The sequence below is a fragment of the Callorhinchus milii genome, unplaced genomic scaffold, assembly GCF_018977255.1.
Source record: "Callorhinchus milii isolate IMCB2004 unplaced genomic scaffold, IMCB_Cmil_1.0 Scaffold6, whole genome shotgun sequence".
Taxonomy (NCBI): domain Eukaryota; kingdom Metazoa; phylum Chordata; class Chondrichthyes; order Chimaeriformes; family Callorhinchidae; genus Callorhinchus; species Callorhinchus milii.
The window spans coordinates 13121935-13141752 of record NW_024704747.1 but is presented as its reverse complement, the minus strand read 5'-3'; the positions used below and the strand labels follow the sequence as shown (position 1 = coordinate 13141752).

At 46.4% G+C, this 19818-nt stretch overlaps 1 protein-coding gene across 1 annotated transcript in view; it reads right to left on the bottom strand.

The window, feature by feature from the left end:
- Nucleotides 1-19818, bottom strand: part of LOC103186697 (collagen alpha-3(VI) chain) — an 83011-nt gene that overhangs the window by 15415 nt on the left and 47778 nt on the right. Inside the window, exons 25-45 of the mRNA XM_042336498.1 lie at nucleotides 19293-19358; nucleotides 19082-19135; nucleotides 17504-17539; nucleotides 16264-16326; nucleotides 15244-15306; nucleotides 14339-14401; nucleotides 14175-14237; nucleotides 13281-13331; nucleotides 12310-12345; nucleotides 12151-12213; nucleotides 11856-11918; nucleotides 10826-10858; nucleotides 10703-10739; nucleotides 9464-9475; nucleotides 8872-9365; nucleotides 7751-7838; nucleotides 4387-5076; nucleotides 3438-3540; nucleotides 3310-3347; nucleotides 2515-2775; nucleotides 1641-1706 (exon numbers count right to left, since the gene is read on the bottom strand). Of these exons, the coding sequence (XP_042192432.1) occupies nucleotides 1641-1706; nucleotides 2515-2775; nucleotides 3310-3347; nucleotides 3438-3540; nucleotides 4387-5076; nucleotides 7751-7838; nucleotides 8872-9365; nucleotides 9464-9475; nucleotides 10703-10739; nucleotides 10826-10858; nucleotides 11856-11918; nucleotides 12151-12213; nucleotides 12310-12345; nucleotides 13281-13331; nucleotides 14175-14237; nucleotides 14339-14401; nucleotides 15244-15306; nucleotides 16264-16326; nucleotides 17504-17539; nucleotides 19082-19135; nucleotides 19293-19358 (2443 nt within the window). The remainder of the gene's footprint in view (nucleotides 1-1640; nucleotides 1707-2514; nucleotides 2776-3309; nucleotides 3348-3437; nucleotides 3541-4386; nucleotides 5077-7750; nucleotides 7839-8871; nucleotides 9366-9463; nucleotides 9476-10702; nucleotides 10740-10825; nucleotides 10859-11855; nucleotides 11919-12150; nucleotides 12214-12309; nucleotides 12346-13280; nucleotides 13332-14174; nucleotides 14238-14338; nucleotides 14402-15243; nucleotides 15307-16263; nucleotides 16327-17503; nucleotides 17540-19081; nucleotides 19136-19292; nucleotides 19359-19818) is intronic.

Sequence of the window (19818 nt, the reverse complement as noted above, 5' to 3'; positions counted from 1 at the left end):
CAGTCTTGTGCGGTGATCCTCTGGACTCTGTACTCGGCCTCCTCCTCTTCAAACTCTACAAGCTCCCACTTGGTAACATCATCCGCAGACATGGGGGTCAACTTCCACATGTATGCGAGTGACACCCAACTCTATCTCTCTGTCCCCACCCTTGATTCCAGGACAACTGACGTCCTGACAGACAATCTGGCAGACATCAAGTCCTGGATGAAAGTCAACTTTCTACAGCTGAATGTCAGCAAGACCGAGGCCCTTCTGATTGGCTCTCGCCAGCGCCTATGCACCTCAGGCACTGGCAGCATCAGCATCCATGGATGAACACTCCACCTCACCAAGCAGTCAGGAACCTGAGCGTCTTGTTCGATCCTCAACTGTCATTTCTCCCCAATATCCGTACCATGATCCGCTCTGTCTTCCCCCACCTCCGCAACATTGCCTGACTCTGTCACTGCCTCACCCCTCAGGCTGCTGAAACCCTCATGCATGCATTCGTTAGCTCAAGACTCGACTATGGAAACTCCCTCCTTGTCGACCTCCCCAACTCTTCCCTCCAAAAGCTGCAGATCATCCAGAACTCTGCAGCTCGTGTCCTCTCCACTACCAGGCTCTGTAACCCATCACCCCCACCCTCACCCGGCAACATTGGCTCCCCATCCCTCAGAGGATAGAATTCAAAATCCTCGTCCTCACATTCTAGGTGCTCCACGGCCTTACCCCCACTGCATCTCTGACCTGTTGACCCCCTAATCAACCTGTCCGCTTCATCCGCTCAGCAGGCTCCAGCCTGTTCCATGTTTCCCGCCTGACCTGCCTACCATTGGCGGCCAATCCCTTCTCCTTACTCCATCCTTTACCTCCTTCAAAGCAAGACTCAAGATGCTCCTTTTCGACCGTCCCTTCAGACACCCTCCTACTTCTCTGCCCTCCCTCATCCCAACCCTGCCCCCCTCCCCTCCATGCTCAGGTCCTGATCCCCAATTGTTCAGCGCCCAGGACGTCCTCCCGACGTGAAAGGTGCTTTACAAATGTAATTTTGTTGTTGTTTAGGAAATTGCAGTGTGGGACGTAGCTGGGAAATGGGCATATTAAAGGCCTTAGCTGTGTAAAGCAGAGGCAAGAGAGCGCGAGCGTTGGCAGAGGGGCGACCACGGTGCTGACAATATCAGGTGACCTTGCTATTTGACTGACCGAGCACAACCCTCACTGTTCACAATGTGACTCAGAAGTTGCCAAATACAAAGCTCATTGCAGTACACCCCGTAAATACAGCAATAACAGCAATCATATAGCGCCCTTTACCTAGGATAACATCTCAGAGCGCTCGACAGGGACGGTGTTGGACACCAAAGAGGGGAGTACGACGAAGTGACCATAGACATGGTGAAAGAAGTAAATTTTTAGGCAAGATTTAAAAACAGATAGAGAGCGAGCGAGACGGAGGGAGTTCCCGAGGTGGCAGCATTTTTGCTGAACTATATACACGGTAACTGTAATATACTACAGTACGTTTATTTCATTTGCCTTTAAGGCAACTGAGTGGGAAGTCTCGATTTGCTCTAACCCCATTTTAGCCCCATCAGGCTGTCTGCCTGCCCCCCTCTCCTGCTGGTGTTAGCGCAGAAGCGATGATTTCCACTTACCTGTCTCCGGGTTCTCTAGCGGCTCCTGTCCAAGAATGATGGGGCTGCTTTTGTTGGCTGAGCTTTCTGGAATTGGGAGAGAAATGAGGGTTTGATTCACTGGGATAGAATCTCGCCAATTGTAGATAATAATCCTACAATTCATTCTGGAATGAAACCCACATTTACTCAATGGGCTCCATCCACCAATTATTGAGCGCTGGATGGATAGCATAGAAGGAGTTTTACTCTGTATCTAGCGTGGAGGGAGCTTTCCTATATATCTAACCAATGCTGTTGCTGACTTGGGAGTGTTGAAACAACAGTGCAGGGAGAGCTTTACTCTGTACCTAACCTGTGCTGTAGTTGATGGACAGGTGTACACCAACTATAACTGTACGATTGACCGGGATAGAATCTCATTTAGACTCCAGCAGAAAATATTACATTCTTAGCATCAATATCAATAGGAAAAGTCAGCGCCTCTCTCTGACTCTCTCAGTGTTGTTCATTTGTGAACAATTTGTGTTGTTCATTTGTGTTGTTCATTGTGGAGTCCTGTAGCTCAGTGGTTAGAGCACTTGCTTTGCAAGCAAGACACCTGGGTTCAATTCCAGGCAGGGCGAAACCTTGGGCAAGTTTCCTTACTCCACACGCCTAATAATAATCCTTCCAAAAAACCCAAAACAATAATAAATTGGTCATTTTCAATCTACGACTGTTTGTGGACATTGCTGTGCGCAATTGGCTGCCGCGTTCGCCCACAAATATACAGTCAATTCACTTTACAGTATATTCTGTGAAGCGCTTTGGGACGTCCTCCCGACGTGAAAAGCGCTATATCAAATGCAAGGATTATTATTATTATTATTATTATTATTTAAGGGTGACTTACTGGTTGTAAAGGTGCTGTTATAAAAGGTTTTGGCCTTGGAATGATAGAATCCCGTCACCAGCACATCATACATCTGCCCGTCTTCTAGCTCCTTCAGGAAGATCTCTGGCTTAGTGACGTTGGTCTTCAGGATAAGAAGGTTCTGGTTGCTTTTGACCACAGTGACCTCATAGTAATGGATCTCCTGTGGCTCTGCCTGGCCCCATTTCAAGAAGATGCTGTCCTCTGTCACGTTGGACACCGAGAAATCTGTGCCTGGTTCTGTGAACGCAAGGGAAAAGGAAGAAGACGCAGATGAAGAGTTTTCAACCAAAGGGAAAAATATTTTCATTGAAATAGTAGAGACAAAACATGGAACAAGGAAGGACTGTTTGGCAGCTCCTCTGATGGCCTTGTGAGGAAACAAAAGTGCTCAATGAAGCACAAAGCCACACAGACTGGACCGATTTGATTCTTGGTCTGTCATTAGTTCGCTGATTTTCAGTTACAATCAGCCTCAGTGCCACAGCTCTCTGCCAGGGATGCTTTCTACACCTAGCTGGATTAGCAATATATTGGTAGAATTAAAAGAAGACTATTGGGCCCTCAACGGACCACAGTTTAACATCTCATCTGAAGGATGATGCAAAACAATGCAAAACACTCCTAGCACTGCTTTGGAGGGTCAGCTTAGATGATGAGCTCATTTTCTGATGTGGATCTTGATCCCACATCCGTCTGACTCAGCGGGCTGTGTCACGGACTTCAGCCTTGGCCCTGAGCAGAAGGGTTCATATGAAGCTCAAAATAACGTACCTGCAAGTTTCGGTGGATCGACAGAGATTTCGTTGTCACTAGAGATGTAAAAGAAAGAAACATTAGAGCTTCAACTCTTGGGTTATGTGTCAGGTTAACAAAGTGTTTGCTCCACAAGGTCTGCTTACCTGGGTTTGACATGAGTTCCCCAAGTGCCTGGTCCCGCATCGTCACTCTGGAGCCTTTCACACTGTTTCTGCAGCTCTGTTGCCAAATAGAATGTGTTCTCACCTGGGAGAAGAAAACATTTCTTTAAGGCCTCTCAACTCTCAACAACAACAACAAATTGCATTTATACAGCGGCTTTCAAGTTGAGAGGATGTCCCAAGGTGCAGAAAAATGAGGGGTTTGCGCCCGAGCTGTGGGTTAGGATCAGAGAGGGGTGGAGAGCAAGGGGGCTGGAGGAGGGAAGATGATCAAAGGCACGGTCGAAAAGTAGGGTTGAGACAGTCTTTGAAGGAGGCAACGGAGGGGGCGAGGGGGAGGAAGTCTGGGGATGGACTTCCAGAGGCTGGGGGCAGAATGGCTGAAGGCCCAACTGCCAATAGTGGAGCAGGCAGGGCAGGAAACGAGGAGCAGGCCAGAGTTTGCAGAGCAGAGGGTGCGGTCAGGTTGGTGGTTTTCTCCAGACAAGCTCTCGATACACAGCCTTGCCTCGGGCTGCACATAGTCACCAGTGGTAGACTGCTGGCAAGTTCCACCTTCCCTGGGCCAGTTGTGTTTTCAGCATGGCAGAAGGTTGTCAGGAGTATTGTTATCTCCTTTACAAGAACAGGGTGATGTGGGGAACGAGGCCGCCACAACTCCATAGAACAGAGACAGAAAAACAGACACCAGAAGTCTGGTTTAATAACCTGGACTGGGGCCAACCACTGAGGCAGAGGGTCACTTAGAGCAGAGGATGATGGGTAATGTCATGTAGAAGAGGGCACTGGATAAATTGGGAAGGCTTGTGGACAACCTGCTTTTAGTTAGTGTGTAAAATGGCAGGGGATGAGGAGGCAGCTGGTGGGTGACGTGCTACCTTTAACTGACTGTCTCCCTTCATTTGTTAGCGAGGGAGGGGCTGGCACTTACCATTGAGGTACTTAGGGAGGAGGCGGCCAAACCTTAGTACAGCGTCGCTATGCAACTGAGAAGTGTCAGAAATGTGCTTGAAGAAGACATCGTGAGGGAAGCTAGCCAAGTAGGCGAGGTTCTTCCTGTTAATCTGCTCCTCAATGCTGAATATGATGAAGAAATAGCCTTTGCACTTGGCTCTGGTAACCGCTACCTCCAGCTTCTCTCTCTCAGCTTCCGTCAGATCTCCAATTGTTATGATGACCACCGCCCTCAGAGGTCTAGGGTGGGGGGCTTTCTCAAAAACGTTTGCGATGGTCCACTCGACAGCATGGCCCAAGGCCCTGGTCCCTTCCAGCAGCACCATCTTGTTCCGGATGTACTCTGTGATGGCTGTGGCAGAGGAGTGGCCAGTCAGGGTGAAATCTACCTGCACCGGGGCTAGGCTGCGGTTGGCCTGGAAGTGGTAGGAGGCGTGCTGGACGACGGCCACCCTGGCGTGTCGCTGCGATGCCGCGGGCTGTGGGCTGATCTCAAGCTGCTCTGTCATGTACTCAATGAAGCGTTTAATCTCCAGGAACTGGACAGGGCTGGTGGACTCAGAGGTATCTAGCACAAAGGCTATGTCCAGGTCTACATCGCTGGGCTGGGGCGACCGCTTCTGCCGGAACAGCTTGTCATCGCAGAGGTTATTGGGTTCGCAAAAATCTGAGCGGGAAGAGAAGAGAGACAGAGTCACAGTGCCCTGTAAAACACCCTTGTGGGAAGCTGGACAATTATCATTGGAAACAGAATGTGCAAAATAGCGAGTATTTGCAGTGCACCTACAATAAATGCAAGTGGTACTACTCGAGGGGGTCACGCTGTGCTTTATAGTGGGGTTACCCTATGTTAGGGTACCCTATGAAGGGTGTTGTAATAAATGCAAATTGGTGTTGTGCAGTTCAAAGGCATGTGGACATGAATTCTAGATCAGGCTTCATGTTGCTCTCCACACAGCAGTTAAGTGTCTGTCCCTCCAGCTGTATAAATACTACATCAGGGTTAAACCCAAACCACACTGCAGCCTCAGTGAACCGGCTGGTGTTTACTAGGGTAACCTTTATTTCTACTGGTGACATTAAGGTTCTGGAGTGAGTGTGTCAGCCTTGGTCCTCTTGGTGGCAGTGGCTTTCCAGCTCGAAAACACCTGGCGGCACCAAACCGGTCGTGGTTGACTCCAATTGGCAATATTGTAGCTGTAGGAGGCCTGATCAGACAGCACCAAGCGGCCTTTGGTTTCTACTCGGCATCTACACAGGCTGCCTCTGCTTCTAGCAGACCCTGCCCCAGTGTTCAGGCTTTGAGTGCTAAGCTGGTGTGATTCCACTCAGTCCTTCGGGATTGACTGACTCACTGACTGAATCTCACACTCTTCACATCTCAGTTGCAGGAAGAGCTTTGAGATGTCCTCCACAATATCAAAAGTGTTACAAAAAATATAAACTGTTGTTGTACAAAGGGGGATGCCAGTGGGGTCGTTTTCAATACAGTGGTGCTAAGTTTCACCAATCAGCACCGATTTACAACGATGACAACAACTTGCGTTTGAGCACAAAACACAGTCACTGCATTTTACACTATATCGCACAAAGTGCTTTGGGGAGTCCTCTCGACATGCAAGATGTTATATCAAATGTAAGCATTGTTATTATTAGTATTTAAATAGTTTCTTCATGCAGAATAGTGCCTTGGAGTGCTGTCCATAGCACAGGAACTGCACTGGTCAAGGTCACCAATGATATCCTGAACAGCTGTGACCAGGGCTCCCTCTGCCTCCTCGTCCTCCTCGACCTATCGGCAGCATTCGATACGGTCGGCCACGCTATCCTACTCCACCGCTTGTCCTCCCACCTCAACCTTCAAGGCACTGTCCTTGAGTGGTTTAGGTCGTACCTTTCTCACCGTCTTCACTTTGTCTCTACAAATGGCTTCTCCTCCACCCCCCGCACTGTCTCATGTGGTGTCCCTCAGGGCTCTGTCCTCGGTCCCCTCCTCTTCACCCTCTACATGCTCCCCCTTGGTGACTTCATCCGCAGACATGGGGTTAACTTCCACATGTATGCGGATGACACCCAACTCTACCTTTCCTCCTCTACTCTCAACTCCACGACCACCGATGTCCTGACAGCTGCCTGTCTTGGACGAGAGACAACTTTCTTCAGCTCAACGTGCGAAAAACCGAGGCCCTCCTGATTGGCTCACGTCAGCGCCTCCGCACCTCAGGCGCTGACACCATCAGCATCCAAGGCTACACTCTCCACCTCTCAAAGCCAGTCAGGAACCTCGGCGTTTTGTTCGACCCTGAGCTGTCCTTTCTCCCTCACATCCGCACCACAACTGGCACCGCCTTCCATCACCTCCGGAACATCGCCAGACTACGGCACTACCTCACCCCTCACGCTGCAAAAACCCTGGTCCACGCCTTTATCACCTCAAGGCTGGACTATGGGAACTCTCTCCTCGCCGGCCTTCCCGGCACCTCCCTCCACAAGCTGCAGGTCATTCAGAACTCTGCAGCTCGTGTACTGTCCCGCACCAGGCTTCGCGACCACATCACTCCCACCCTCGCTCGCCTCCACTGGCTCCCCATCCCCCAGAGGATCGATTTCAAGATCCTCATCCTCACCTATAAGGCCATCCACGGGCTTGCTCCCTCCTACCTCTCTGACCTACTATCCCCCTACCTACCCACCCGTACCCTCCGTTCCTACGGCTCCGGTCTGCTCCACGTCCCCCGCCCCAACCGCCCTACCATCGGTGGTCGGGCCTTCAGCCTCTCAGCCCCCAGGCTCTGGAACTCCATCCCCCAGTGCCTTCGCCTTGCTTCCTCCCTCTCCTCCTTCAAGGCCGGTCTCAAAACCTTTCTCTTTGACTGAGCCTTCAGCTCCCCTCTCGACTCTCTTCCCCCTCCTCGCTCCCTCCCTTCCCTCCCCTCACCCTGACCATTTCACCCCTCCTCGCTCCCTCCCTCCCCTCCCCTCACCCTGACCATTTCCCCCCGGCTCGGGTCCTGACCCAACTGTGCAGCGCCTTGGGACGTCCTCCTGACGTAAAAGGCGCTTTATAAATGGAATCTTGTTGTTGTAAAATGATGCATTGCAGCTCTAATGGCTAGTTAAAGAGGGGATACGGTGGAGGGATGAGGCAGGGGTGGAGTGGCTGAAGGCACGGCCAAAGATGATGGCAGGGTGCAGTCGGGAGATGCACAACAGGGCTATGTTAGCTGAGAGAAGGGGGCAAATAGAGGAGTGGGTACCAGCAGGTCAGAGAGAGGGAGGTGCTGGGGATTTGTAGGTGAGGTGAAGGGAAAGTAGGAAACTGACAGATGGAAGTAACATACCTAAACAAACGTGGCAGGACATCACCTTTTCCATTGTCGCCTCATCATTGCGGAAATTCAGGAGCTGCGACAGCCCGGTTTCATTTATCTAGCAAAACAAATACATGACTGAGCTAGCGTGTCACTCCTCCACACAGCAGGGATGGATGACTCTGTCACTCGGACAATGTTATGAAGCAATGAACTGGACCGGAATAAAAATACAGCATCCATATTTGGTCCCAAAGATTTTCTCTTTGGGGAGAAATTCCACCTGAGTCCAGATTTTACTCTTATTTACGTAACATTTCAGAAAATCCAGAATTTAGCAAATAGTCAAGTTCAGTCCCAACTTTAAAGCCGTTTTTCTCTAGGTCTCAAAGCAAACTTACATTAAGAACAGCTCAAACTTATGTTTAAAAGACAAATAGATAGATTGGGTAAAGATCAGCCAAGATCCTAAACTGGGGAAGAGGCTCATTGGGCTGAATGGCCTCCTCTTGTACCTGCTTTCCTATAAAGGCCATATTGAAGAATTTTCCAAATTGATACATGATACATGAGTAGGGTGATTTTATGGTGGAGTTTCTCCCCAAGTTGTGTACGCTATAATACAGCCAGATACACTTTACAATGTGACCTGTGAAACTCTTTGGGATGTAGCGATGATGCGCATAATAATATTACATCCTTCTATCTAATTTAACGCCTTATCACGTCATCAAGACATCTCAAAGCGCTTCACAGGATATACTAAGACTATTTTTGTGGGCAAAACGCAGCAGTAAGTTGTGCACACCAGTGTCCCACAAACAATCGTGGAGTTGGTGACTATTTTTTTATTTGGGAGGCTTGTTGGCTCAGATTCCATTCTCTTTTCGAATAGTACCATGGGATCTTCAACATCCATCTAAACAGGCAGACAAGACATCCTTTTAACATCTCATCCATATGACAGCACCTCCGACAACCAACAACCCCCCCAGTACTGTACCGGAGTGTCACCTTAGACTACGTGATTCCAAGTCCTGAGATGGGGCTTGAACTCACAACCTTCTGACTCAGAAGTGAGAGCGCTACCACTGGGCCAGGTTGACACACAATAAGCAAAAGGCAAGAGGAGGCGGGATAAAAAGCCTCACCTGCAGCGCCCGGTTCAGCACGTTGTCATCTTTGGGCGTAAGGAAGACAGAGATGATGTTCTCGTCGTAGATCTTCAGGATGCCCGCGTCCAACTCCGGGGAGCGACTTGTGGCTCCGCTAGGGAAGAACACAGCCAGCTTCCTCATCAGGAAGCCACTACGCACACGCTTGAAGGTATTCTTGGCCACAAATTGCGTAGCGTGGGCAAGGCTGGACTCCCTGCTCGAGCGGGTGAACTGCATGTTTTCGATACGGCTGATCAGGTCCCGCTTGTTCCTGGCACCGCTGAAGCGTATTTCTGTCATCACTTCACTGTTGTAGGTCAGCACTGCCACCCGAGCACCCTTGGGGCAATTGCTCTCTACTATGGTCAGGTTATGCACTATTTTGAGAATGAAGTCCTTGTAGCTGTTAAGCTGGGCAGCATTTGAATCCTTGGATGTATCGATCACAAAGGCCAGCTCGGTTGGATAGACTGGACACTCCTTTTCACCTGAGGGCAAGGACTAAGAGTGAACCCGTTTTCCTTTCAAATCATCAAGCAAATGCCACAGAAACTCAAAAGTATTCACTTCATCCGGAGTAACTTACCATAGCAGCAAGCTGTAAAGGAGACAAACAAGCACAGTGTAAGAGTTTTTATCTGGGATCATCAACATTTCAAAGGAACTTTACCTGTACATAGTTGCACTCGGAATAAATATTCTCTATTGGGCACATATTCATCTTGGTGGGAATCAATTAGTATGCAATATTTTATAATGATATTAATCCTAGCATTTGATATAGCTTTAATTATTACTTTTTTTTATTATTTTTTTTATTACATTGTCGAAACGTCTCAAAGCACTTCACAGAATATACTGGAAAGTAGATTGACTATGTATTTTGTGGGTGAAACGCGGCAGCCAATTGCACACAGCGGTATCCTACAAACAGCCATGGCGTGACTGACCAATTTTATTTGGGGGATTGATGGGCGTGACACCAGGGGAGAGAAACCCCCTTCTTTTTTTGAATAGCACCATGGGATCTTCCACCTGAATAGGCAGATGGCACCTCGGTTTAACGTCTCAATCCAACACACCTTCAGCACTGCATTGGGCTAGCCTATGCAATTCCAACTCCTAATACGGGGATTGCACCTACAACCTTCTGACTCAGAGGTGAGAATGCTACCACTGAGCCAAGTTGACACACTTGGAAGCTCTCATTCTAGCCTGTGAAGTTGGATCAGGGGCTCTAAAGCTGCCAGTATGTAAATTGGACAGATATAATAATCCTTGCAATTGATACAGTGTTTTTTCTGTCCAATTGCTTCACATGATTTTACCCTAAAGTGTGTGTTTGTAAGTGAATACAACAGTCAATTTACACACAGCAACGTCCCACAAATAACCATGAAGTGAGAGACCAATTTTATTTGGGGGACTGTTGGCCAGGATACCAGGGGAGAGTGTTATCTGAAGGATGGCACCTCTAACAAGGCAGCACTGCCCCAGAAGTGCACTGGAGCATCAGTCTAAGGAGATGTATTGCCCTATCAGACTGAGTTGTATTCAAGACTACTTCCTAGCACTGAAAGATAAAAGATAAAATACTGCTATGCTGCGCGAACCATTCTCCTGTTAAAATACAGAAGGGAAAAAAATCTGTGGAGTTTTGCTCTAGGTACCTTTGGCAATGAACTATTCTAATGGCAGAGTCCCATGGCAGTCAGCATCACCAAGGTGCTGTATGTGATAAGATCGGAATTTCTAACCACACATGTGAGTGAGACAGAGAGAGAGGAACATCTATCCTCAGAGATATGTAACATGCATGACTTACGGCAGGAATCTCTGATCTGCTTTACAAGATCGCAAGTCTGAAAAATTAGGAAACAAACTGGATGGTCAGTTGCTACACGATAAAATCCAAACTATATTTTGTAATCTGAAACACTTTACTTACCATGACAGACAACCCACGCCTTCCCTTTTCACCCTGAAAAAAAGGGCAGGAGATATGTGTCAAAAATCTTCATAAATGTACGACCACTTAGTGCAATGCTCGGGCTGAACGTCGATTGTGTAAAATAATAATAATCCTTGCATTTGATAAAGACCCTCATCAAATCACTAAGATGTCTTAAAGCACTTCACCGAATATATTGTAAAGTAGATTGGCTGTATTTTGTGGGCAAAACATGGCAGACAATTGCATACAGCAATGTCCCACAAACAAAGGTGGATTGAGTGACTAATTTTTTCTTTTTGGTGGGATTATTACATCAGAAAGCTATGTGCCAATTGACTAATGACCAGGTTCCTACATACTGCTAGATAAATAATAATACTAATAATCCTTGCATTTGATATAGCGCTTTTCACGTCGGGAGGACGTCCCAAAGCGCTTCACAGAACACTCTGTAAAGTGAATTGACTGTATATTTGTGGGCGAACGCAGCAGCCAATTGCGCACAGCAATGTCCCACAAACAGTCGTAGATTGAGAATGACCAATTTATTATTGGTTTTGGTTTTTGGAGGGATTATTATTAGGCGTGTGGAGTAAGGAAACTTGTCCAAGGTTTCGCCCTACCTGGAATTGAACTCAGGTCTCTCACTTGCAAAGCGAGTGCTCTAACCACTGAGCTACAGGACTGGAGGCGTGTGAAGTAAGGAAACTTGACAAACGTTTTGCCCTGTCCAGGAATTGATCCTGGAGTCTTCTCACTTGTGAGGCAATTCCCAAGGCCAGGCTGCAGTTCCACACATTGTGTGTTTAAATGTGAATGATTTGCAGGAAGGGTGTCTGAGATCAGATGTGGGACTCATTTAACTAACAGTGCAGTGCTGTGAAAGTGGGGTAACGAGAGGGGGGTGTTTCCTGGAAGAGGTAGATTGGCTGAAGGGGCCGTCTTCCACCAAACTGTTATAAAATTGTACAGTGATCAATCTATAAAATACTTGCATTTCTAAATCAAACAAAATATACTGTACCTGGGGGCCTGAATAACCATACTCTCCTTTCTGTCCATCTGCTCCTGGCTCTCCTGAATATCCCTGTGTGTTTAGGAGAGAGAGAAAACGATCAACACTGAAGCTGTCCCATACTGAAGCCATCACAAAATGACCATTATGGAGGTCGTCACACACTGACCAATAGTACAAAATTTAAGAAGTGAAAGTTACTCAGCAGCAATACAAAATCCGCAGCAAAAAGTCATCTTTAACACAGTGAAAGTGAGAAGCGTCTCAAATAAGTGCTGCCTTTCGTTGTTTGGAGACCACTCACCCTCCTGCCTCGGTTTCCTTTCACACCTTCTCTGCCTTTCACTCCGTTCTCTCCAAGGTAACCCTGATTTGAAGAACACAATACTATCTTATAAGATGATCAAAATGAGAAATGCGAAGCAGAAAAGCAAGGTGATCAGTGGAAACTTAATCCTTTTACCTTTGGTCCTGGGAGTCCTAGTGGACCTCTCTCTCCCTGGAAAACAAAGACAAGGTGAGACCCATCAGAACACAACTGAGAGCTTGCTGCAGTGACCAGAACGATTGGTCTGTTGGTTATTTGATACATACTGGAAACAATGTGTGGAAAACATGCTTCATTCTAAGTCAATGGAGGATTGGCAGGCTTTTACCCATTAATTCAACAGTGACTGCAAGTGTCTGCAGTATTTCCATCCTGCTCTTTCTTCCGAACTAAACTGACCTGTCCGCTCCCTCTGCTCAGTGGACTCTGGCTTGCTCCACGTCCCCCGCCCAGCCCACCCAGCATCCGCCACTGGGCCTTCAGCCTTTCTGCCACCGTCCTTTGGAACATCAATCTACAGTCCCGTTGCTCCCTTTCAAGGCCTGTCTCAAGACCCTCCTTTTCTACCGCACTTTCGGTCACCATCCTACCCCCACCCTCCCTATCTTCCACCCATCCTGATTCCAACCCCAACTGGGTGCAAATCCTTGACTGTCCGCGCCTTGGGACGTCTTTTCGACATGAAATGTCATTTGTTGTTGTTGTTATAGGTAAACTTCCACAAAAACATAGAAATTTACAGCACAGAAGTGCCATTTGCTTGCCTTTCAGTCCCATTTACTTGGCTTTTACCCCGTAGCCCCACAAATGACTCAATTTTTAGATAGCTGTTTAGCTCGCTCTTGAAAGCTAATATGGATTGTGCCTCGCCCACCACACCCTGCAGGACATTCCACACCCTAACAACTTACTGTAAAAAATTCTTATTAATCTCTCCCTTTTTGCTCACTTGCCAATTTTTGTAAATTGATGCCCTCGAGTCACTGACATACAGACTGGGGGAAATATTTTCACTCCATTGTTAAGCCTGTGTTAACCTGCATTCATTGCACACTCCTTTGCATTTAACAAATTTCCATAAGTGTCCTTCCCTGAACATCACTGACCTTTCTGCCTCTGGGTCCTGGGTTTCCGATTCCATCTTTCCCATCCTCGCCCTGTAGGAGCACAGAAATAGACTGAGTAAATACTGGCCGTACAATAATTCTATAATGATCCTTGTGCATGCTATAACACCTAGACTGTTGAAACATCTCAAACTGCTTTACAGTAACGAATGTTAGTGACTACACATTTGTGGGCAAAGAGGTAACCTGGTACTTAAGTTCATCAGAATAATGATATTATTAATGCAAATTGCAAGAGAATGCCAGAAATCATTGGTATTCTGTACTAAACTGCATGTTGTTAAATGCACTCAGTGTACTTTGCATTAGTCCACTGCAAATACATTGACTGTATTGAGCATCTTTTTTTGGTCAGCTGGGTGTCTGGCACATGCGGAGACCCATCACCAAATTGAGAATTCTATGCATCCCACCTATGCATGGAAATTCAACAGATTGATTGTCGGAATGGAGTATCCACTCTCTCCCTGCAGGAACGCATCCTGTTAGCAAGCCCCAGGAATACCAGAATGAGGGTTGGGGTGGCAGCTGGAGTCTGTCCAGCTAAAACCAGATAACTTGCCGTTAATATTGCTGTCTTTCCCACTGCTTGTCCAGTTTGGGCTTTGACTTGCAAGGACAATAGGAACTGAGTGGGAGGATTTCTTGTCCTTAGTGAGTGGTCTATCAGCCAGGCTGGCTGATCTTTCATCAGCAGTGCCCTGGAATACTGAGGATCCACCTGACTCAGGAACTGGACTACCGAGACTGCTACAGAGAGTTGCTCGATTCTGACATACCATTGCCAAACATGTCATCTTGGAGCTTACCTCTGCCCCAAAGAGTATATTGAGCAACTCATAGGGAGTTAGAGCAAACAGAGTGAACACTAACCATTTCTCCACGAGGCCCAACAGGTCCACTTTCACCCCTCTTGCCAGAGGTGCCAGGCTCACCCTGAAAAGCAACACATCAGTTAAAACTGAGCATCAGTAAGCCACAAATCAGCTAACTTCACGAACTCAATGGAGTCAGATACATTCTAAAAGGCCACTCACCTTTCTCCCAATTGGCCCACTCCTACCGTTTTCACCATCTGGTCCTGGAGGCCCAAACGGTCCCTAATCAAAAGAAACAAAAGAGCCTCTTAAACAATTAACAAAAAGTAGACATCAACTCAGCTCCCCAAAGCACTGTTACATTCTCTTTACACTCCCCCCCCCCCTTCCCCCCACTGCTTTATATTTGGAGTGTTGTGCTCATTGGCATGAAGAATATCAAGGGTTAAGGGAAGAGAAAACCAGACTAGCAATTCTAGATCTAGTAAAGCCTGGGCAAAAGCTCCCTCTGTTTGATACCAGCTTGTATACCAGCTGCAATATTGGTTAGATATAGAGCGAAGCTCCCTCCACACTCCCTCCATCCCGACTCCAATGTTAGCTACAGCATGGGTTACATATAGAGTGAAACTCCCTCTACACTACCCATCCAGCACTCCCAGGTCAGCTACAGTTTGAGTTAAGTTACACAGTTAAACACTCTGGCAGATGTGTTCTCCTGCATGTAAACCATATAAACCCCTCAATTATATTCTCGGCTTTGACTCATCAAAAGGTGCTGAAATTTATCTGGGGAAATATACGGCTGGGAAAAATACAAATTGGATGGAGAATCACATTCAATTCATTTAGAACTGTTACAGCTGCTAAAAGGTAATCCACAAGTTTGGTCTGGATTGATACAGGACAGAGAGTGTATTTTTGGAACCCCATTGGACGACCTTATATAAATCAGATCAGGCCCAGTCTTGAGCTCAAGCTAAGGAATGCACAATAGTATACAACTCCCCAGCTCGGCATCAAACTACACTATTGTGAAACTGTCTGAGACCTACCCCGCTTAAAGTGGGCTATGTAAAGTGCTGTATGTATATGAGAAATGGTCACGTGTTCCTTGCACTCACCCGAGGCCCTCGCATGCCCGGTGCACCAATGATCCCAGGCTGACCTCCGCTTCCAGACGGACCCTGACAATACACAAAAAAACATCAGTTCTGTGTTTTGCATCTTAAGGATCCTTGAGATCTTACAATTATAATACAGTAAACCTCACATAAGTTGTATCAGTCGAGACTATAGTATGTCTTACGCGACTTGCTCAAAGTCGAAGTTGCAGGCAAACTGTATAACTCAAATAAAATGCAATTTAATCAATGATCTACACTGTGCATAATTCAATGCAGATGATAAGTGCGCATGCGGTAGTTCGTCATTACAGCCGGTAAGTCCGTATGCAGTGACGGTCAAGACTGCGTTTCCCGCTATACAATGAGTCTTGACACAGCCCCGCAAGCGCACATGCCAGCCAATGTTGGAACTGAATCACAGGAAATGAAGTTCTTCTGCGCATGCGCTGACGGATGAAGACCGATTGTGGAGTCCTGTAGCTCAGTGGTTAGAGCACTCGCCTTGCAAGCGAGACACCTGGGTTCAATTCCAGGCAGAGGGCGAAACCTTGGGCAAGTTTCCTTACTCCACACAGAGCCTAATAATAATCCCTCCAAAACAAAACAATAATAAATTGGTCATTTTCAATCCACGACTGTTTGTGGGACACTGCTGTGCGTAATTGGCTGCTGCCCACAAATATACAGTCAATTCACTTTACAGCATATTCTGTGAAGCGCTTTGAGACGTCTAGAAGACGTGAAAAGCGCTATATCAAATGCAAGGATTATTATTATTACTACGTTTCCCACGATTCAAAGCAGCTGGTAAGTGCGGGAGTAATGGAGGTTAGGGGAACAGCATTATGAGTTATTAGGTGATTAATACTACTAGTGCAAAGAAATCGAAGAGGTTTTGATAGCAAACTGAATGCGAATCTGGTGAAGGTATGATTAGGTGATTATGCCATTTATAAAGATAAGACTTATGCAAGTTTTACTGTATTTAAAGCTTTTTTTTAGTTGTCTAATACCTACTTGTGGGCCTCTGAATCCTGGCTCCCCTGCACTGCCTGGGGGTCCTGCAGCACCTTTGTCGCCCTAAATGTGTCACGTGAAATAAATTTTAATACATGACATTTCTTTTTAGCATCCTTTGTCTCACACAAGTGGATCTGAGCTGCTTTTATTTTTGTTCGGCTGGGTAAATGACATATGCAGTAACCCATCATGCTTAAGAGTCTCCAAACTAAACTGAGAATTCCACGCATCCTATCTGTACATGGAAATTCAAGAAATAGAATGGAATGCACACTCTCTCCAGTCTTAACAGCTTCCTCTTTGACCGCGCCTTCGGCCACCCTCCTACCCCTACGCTCCCTGCGCTCCACCCCTCCTGATCCCAAACCCCTGCTCGGGTCCAAATCCTTGTCTGCCCAGCTCCTTGGGACATCCTCCCGATGTGAAGGGTGCTATACAAATATAAATTGTTGTTGTTGGTGCTTACCTAAGTATTAGTTGCAGGTTGACAAAACCCAAGGCTTGGGGACCCCAAAGTGTTTGATGGGGTACTGTGGGTGTGTAACCAGCTAAAACTGCATTGTTTGCCATTGATGGCACTGTCTGGCAAGCTTATCCAGCTAGCACCATCCTACCTGTTAGGGATTTGACTTGCAAGGTTAACAGGAGCTGAGTGGGAGGATTCCCTGTCTGCAGAGACTGTCCTGGACTTCCAAGTCGTGCCAATGAGCCAGTCTCTGCTGTGCTGTCATCAGCAGTGCCCTGGAATACTGTAGACTGGCTTGGTTCAGAGGATCTGAGTTGGCAGAGTGCACGGTTCCAGAGAGGCTCCATTCGTTTGAGTGCAGAATGGTACCTGAACGCACAACCAGCCAATCCAGCAGTGAATGTGGGCACAGCGACAGTGCCTTTTGGTATATTTATACCACAATTGTAGATTTGTGTGTCACTCTGCACTGTTTCTCACTCCACATTTTTAGTTATGCCTCATTCCACGCTGTAAACTGTGTCTCTCACTCCACACTGCTCAATGTCTCTCACTCCAAACTGTTTGATGTGTCTCACACTGCACTGTTAAGATGTTTTCCATTCTACCCTGTTCAATATCTCTCATGTCATGCTGCTAGCTATAACCCTTCATACTATACTCTCTGTGAATGCAAGAAATTCTTACAGATATGGAATAAACCACAGACAGGAGAGTACACAGAGAAAACACTGAGAAAAATGATTCAGAGAAAAAGAAAGAAAACTGTACTCTGGGTCCGGCTGATCCCCTGCGGCCGGTCGCTCCCTGTAATGACATAAACAAACCCTGAATTACTGATATGATACCAAAACCAGGAGACATGTCATTAGCATATGGCTTGCATTCAGCTTGTTTATTTAGAAACATTCCACTTTTTTTTCACAGAATGAGGCTAATTGGTCCATCGTGCCTGTGCCACTTCTTCCTCTTTTTTGCCTTTTTTTTATAATCCAATAGAACCATAGAAATTTACAGCTTAGTTGAAGGCTATTTGTCCCATCGTGTCTGTGTCGCTCCCTCAAGAACAACCCTTTCAGTTCAATGTGCCAGCCCTTTCCCCATACCCCTGTAAGCTGACTCCTTTTAAAGTATGTGTCTAAAATAGTTATTTACTTTATTGGACCTTGCAAATTGGCTGCATTGCTTCCCTACAAATACATCGTCATTGCACTTTGCAGTGAAGCACTTTGAGGCGTTGATGTGGTAAAGGCGCTGTATCAACCACAAAGATTATTATTATTAATCGTTTGGTGGTGGCTGTCGGTGTTCAGTGTAATGCTCAACAGAATCATCCCCTTCAGTGAGGGCAGAATCAGGCTCTGTTAAGATTGACACTCGGGAACCCAGCAAACTTTTACCTGGTCATTTGAAGCATAGTTGCACTGGGGAGTCAGTGGGTGGGGGTTGGGGGCATGGTTATAACAATCTAAAGGAGAGTTTAGGAAAAACATTTTTACTCAAAGAGTTGTTGGGATGTCGAAATCCAATCTAAGGTACAGAGGCAGTGTCCATTGTGTATTTCAAGAAGGAGGTATATGAAGAATAGAGGCTTGAAGGAGTGTGAGGATATGGCAGGGCAGTGGGATTGAATGAACACCTTTCTCTGAGAGTTGTTGGAGATTTAATGGGCTGAATGGCCTCCTTCAAATTTCTCTGATTCATAGTTACATGGTTACACTGGGAAGTTACAGTGAGGTCTGAACTGTTCAGTGAGTGAAAGCGTTACTCCTTTAGCAAAGCAGTGTTAAATCCCAGAGTCTCAGAGATATGCACAGTAAGAATATTCAGCCTTTTAGAATATACTGAGCCCAATAAGAACATAAGAATTTGCCAGGCGAGAGAAGACCAACATCCCTCGCTTGCCTTCCACCATCCTGGCAGATGCTTGACATGTCGTGTCCCAAACTATACACGGTATCCCAAGATATTATTTTCTAGCAGAAACCTATCTCATTTATTCTTGAAACAAAATTATATTTTCAGCTTCCACTGTCTCCCTAAGGACAAGGGCACTGTCTCCCTGTTCCACAAGTTTGCTAGTCTCTCACTGAAGTAGTGTTTCCGCAGATTTGTTCTGAATTTACCCCACTACAGTCATAGGCCAGGTCCTCTGGTTCTACTGTTCAGTACAAGATAAAACAACTTGTCATGGTCTACATTATGTGTTCCCTTCAGAATCTTAAAGACTGCCTTACTCACTGCTACCGATCCCTGCTGGGATAGCTTCAATTTATTATCAAGCAGGATCCCCAGGTCCTTTTCATTTCCCGTACAATAATCCTTCACGAGTAATAAAATCTCACTTACATTCTTGCCAAGTGGTCCCCTCTGTCCTGGAGTGCCATCTGTACCGGGGTCTCCCTACATCAAAGTAAAATGTTAGAAAGACCAAAGCGGGTTAACTGTTGCCGTATATTTTTTGATGCATTAATATGACTAAAAGGTTAACACTAGCTGTAGGCTTAACAATGTGATTATTATTCAATAATCAAAATATCTGGAACAAACTATACATTACCGCTATGCCAGAGTCACCCTTCTGCCCTTTGATTCCTCTCTGAGTGTTGTCAGTTCCTGATGTGCCCTGTAGGATCACAGAGAATCCCATTGATATTGTTATTTGCTTTGTGATGCCTTGTACTATTTTCCTATAAAATCCATAGTCACTGCATTTTATAGTGAATCCCATGAAGCATTTTGAGTCATCCTGCTGATGTGAGAACAGCTGTACCAAATGCAAAGCTTATTGTTTTAGTATTTACCTCCACACACACACACATACATCATGCAGCCCTCCCTGACCATTGTAGAACTGGAGTTACCAAGATCCATCTCAGTCATTGCTAGTCAGCATCGAACCATACTTGTGTCCACTGATTGGTTTGGCATTCCAAATGAAACCCAGAAACTAGCTAACTGTTATAATAAGGTTAGTGCAGAACTGACTGTCAATAGATATCACAAATAAATACGATCAATTATAAACCTTAATGTACTTGAAAGGCGGACATATGAACATCCAGTGGACAAAAGTCATTTGCGCA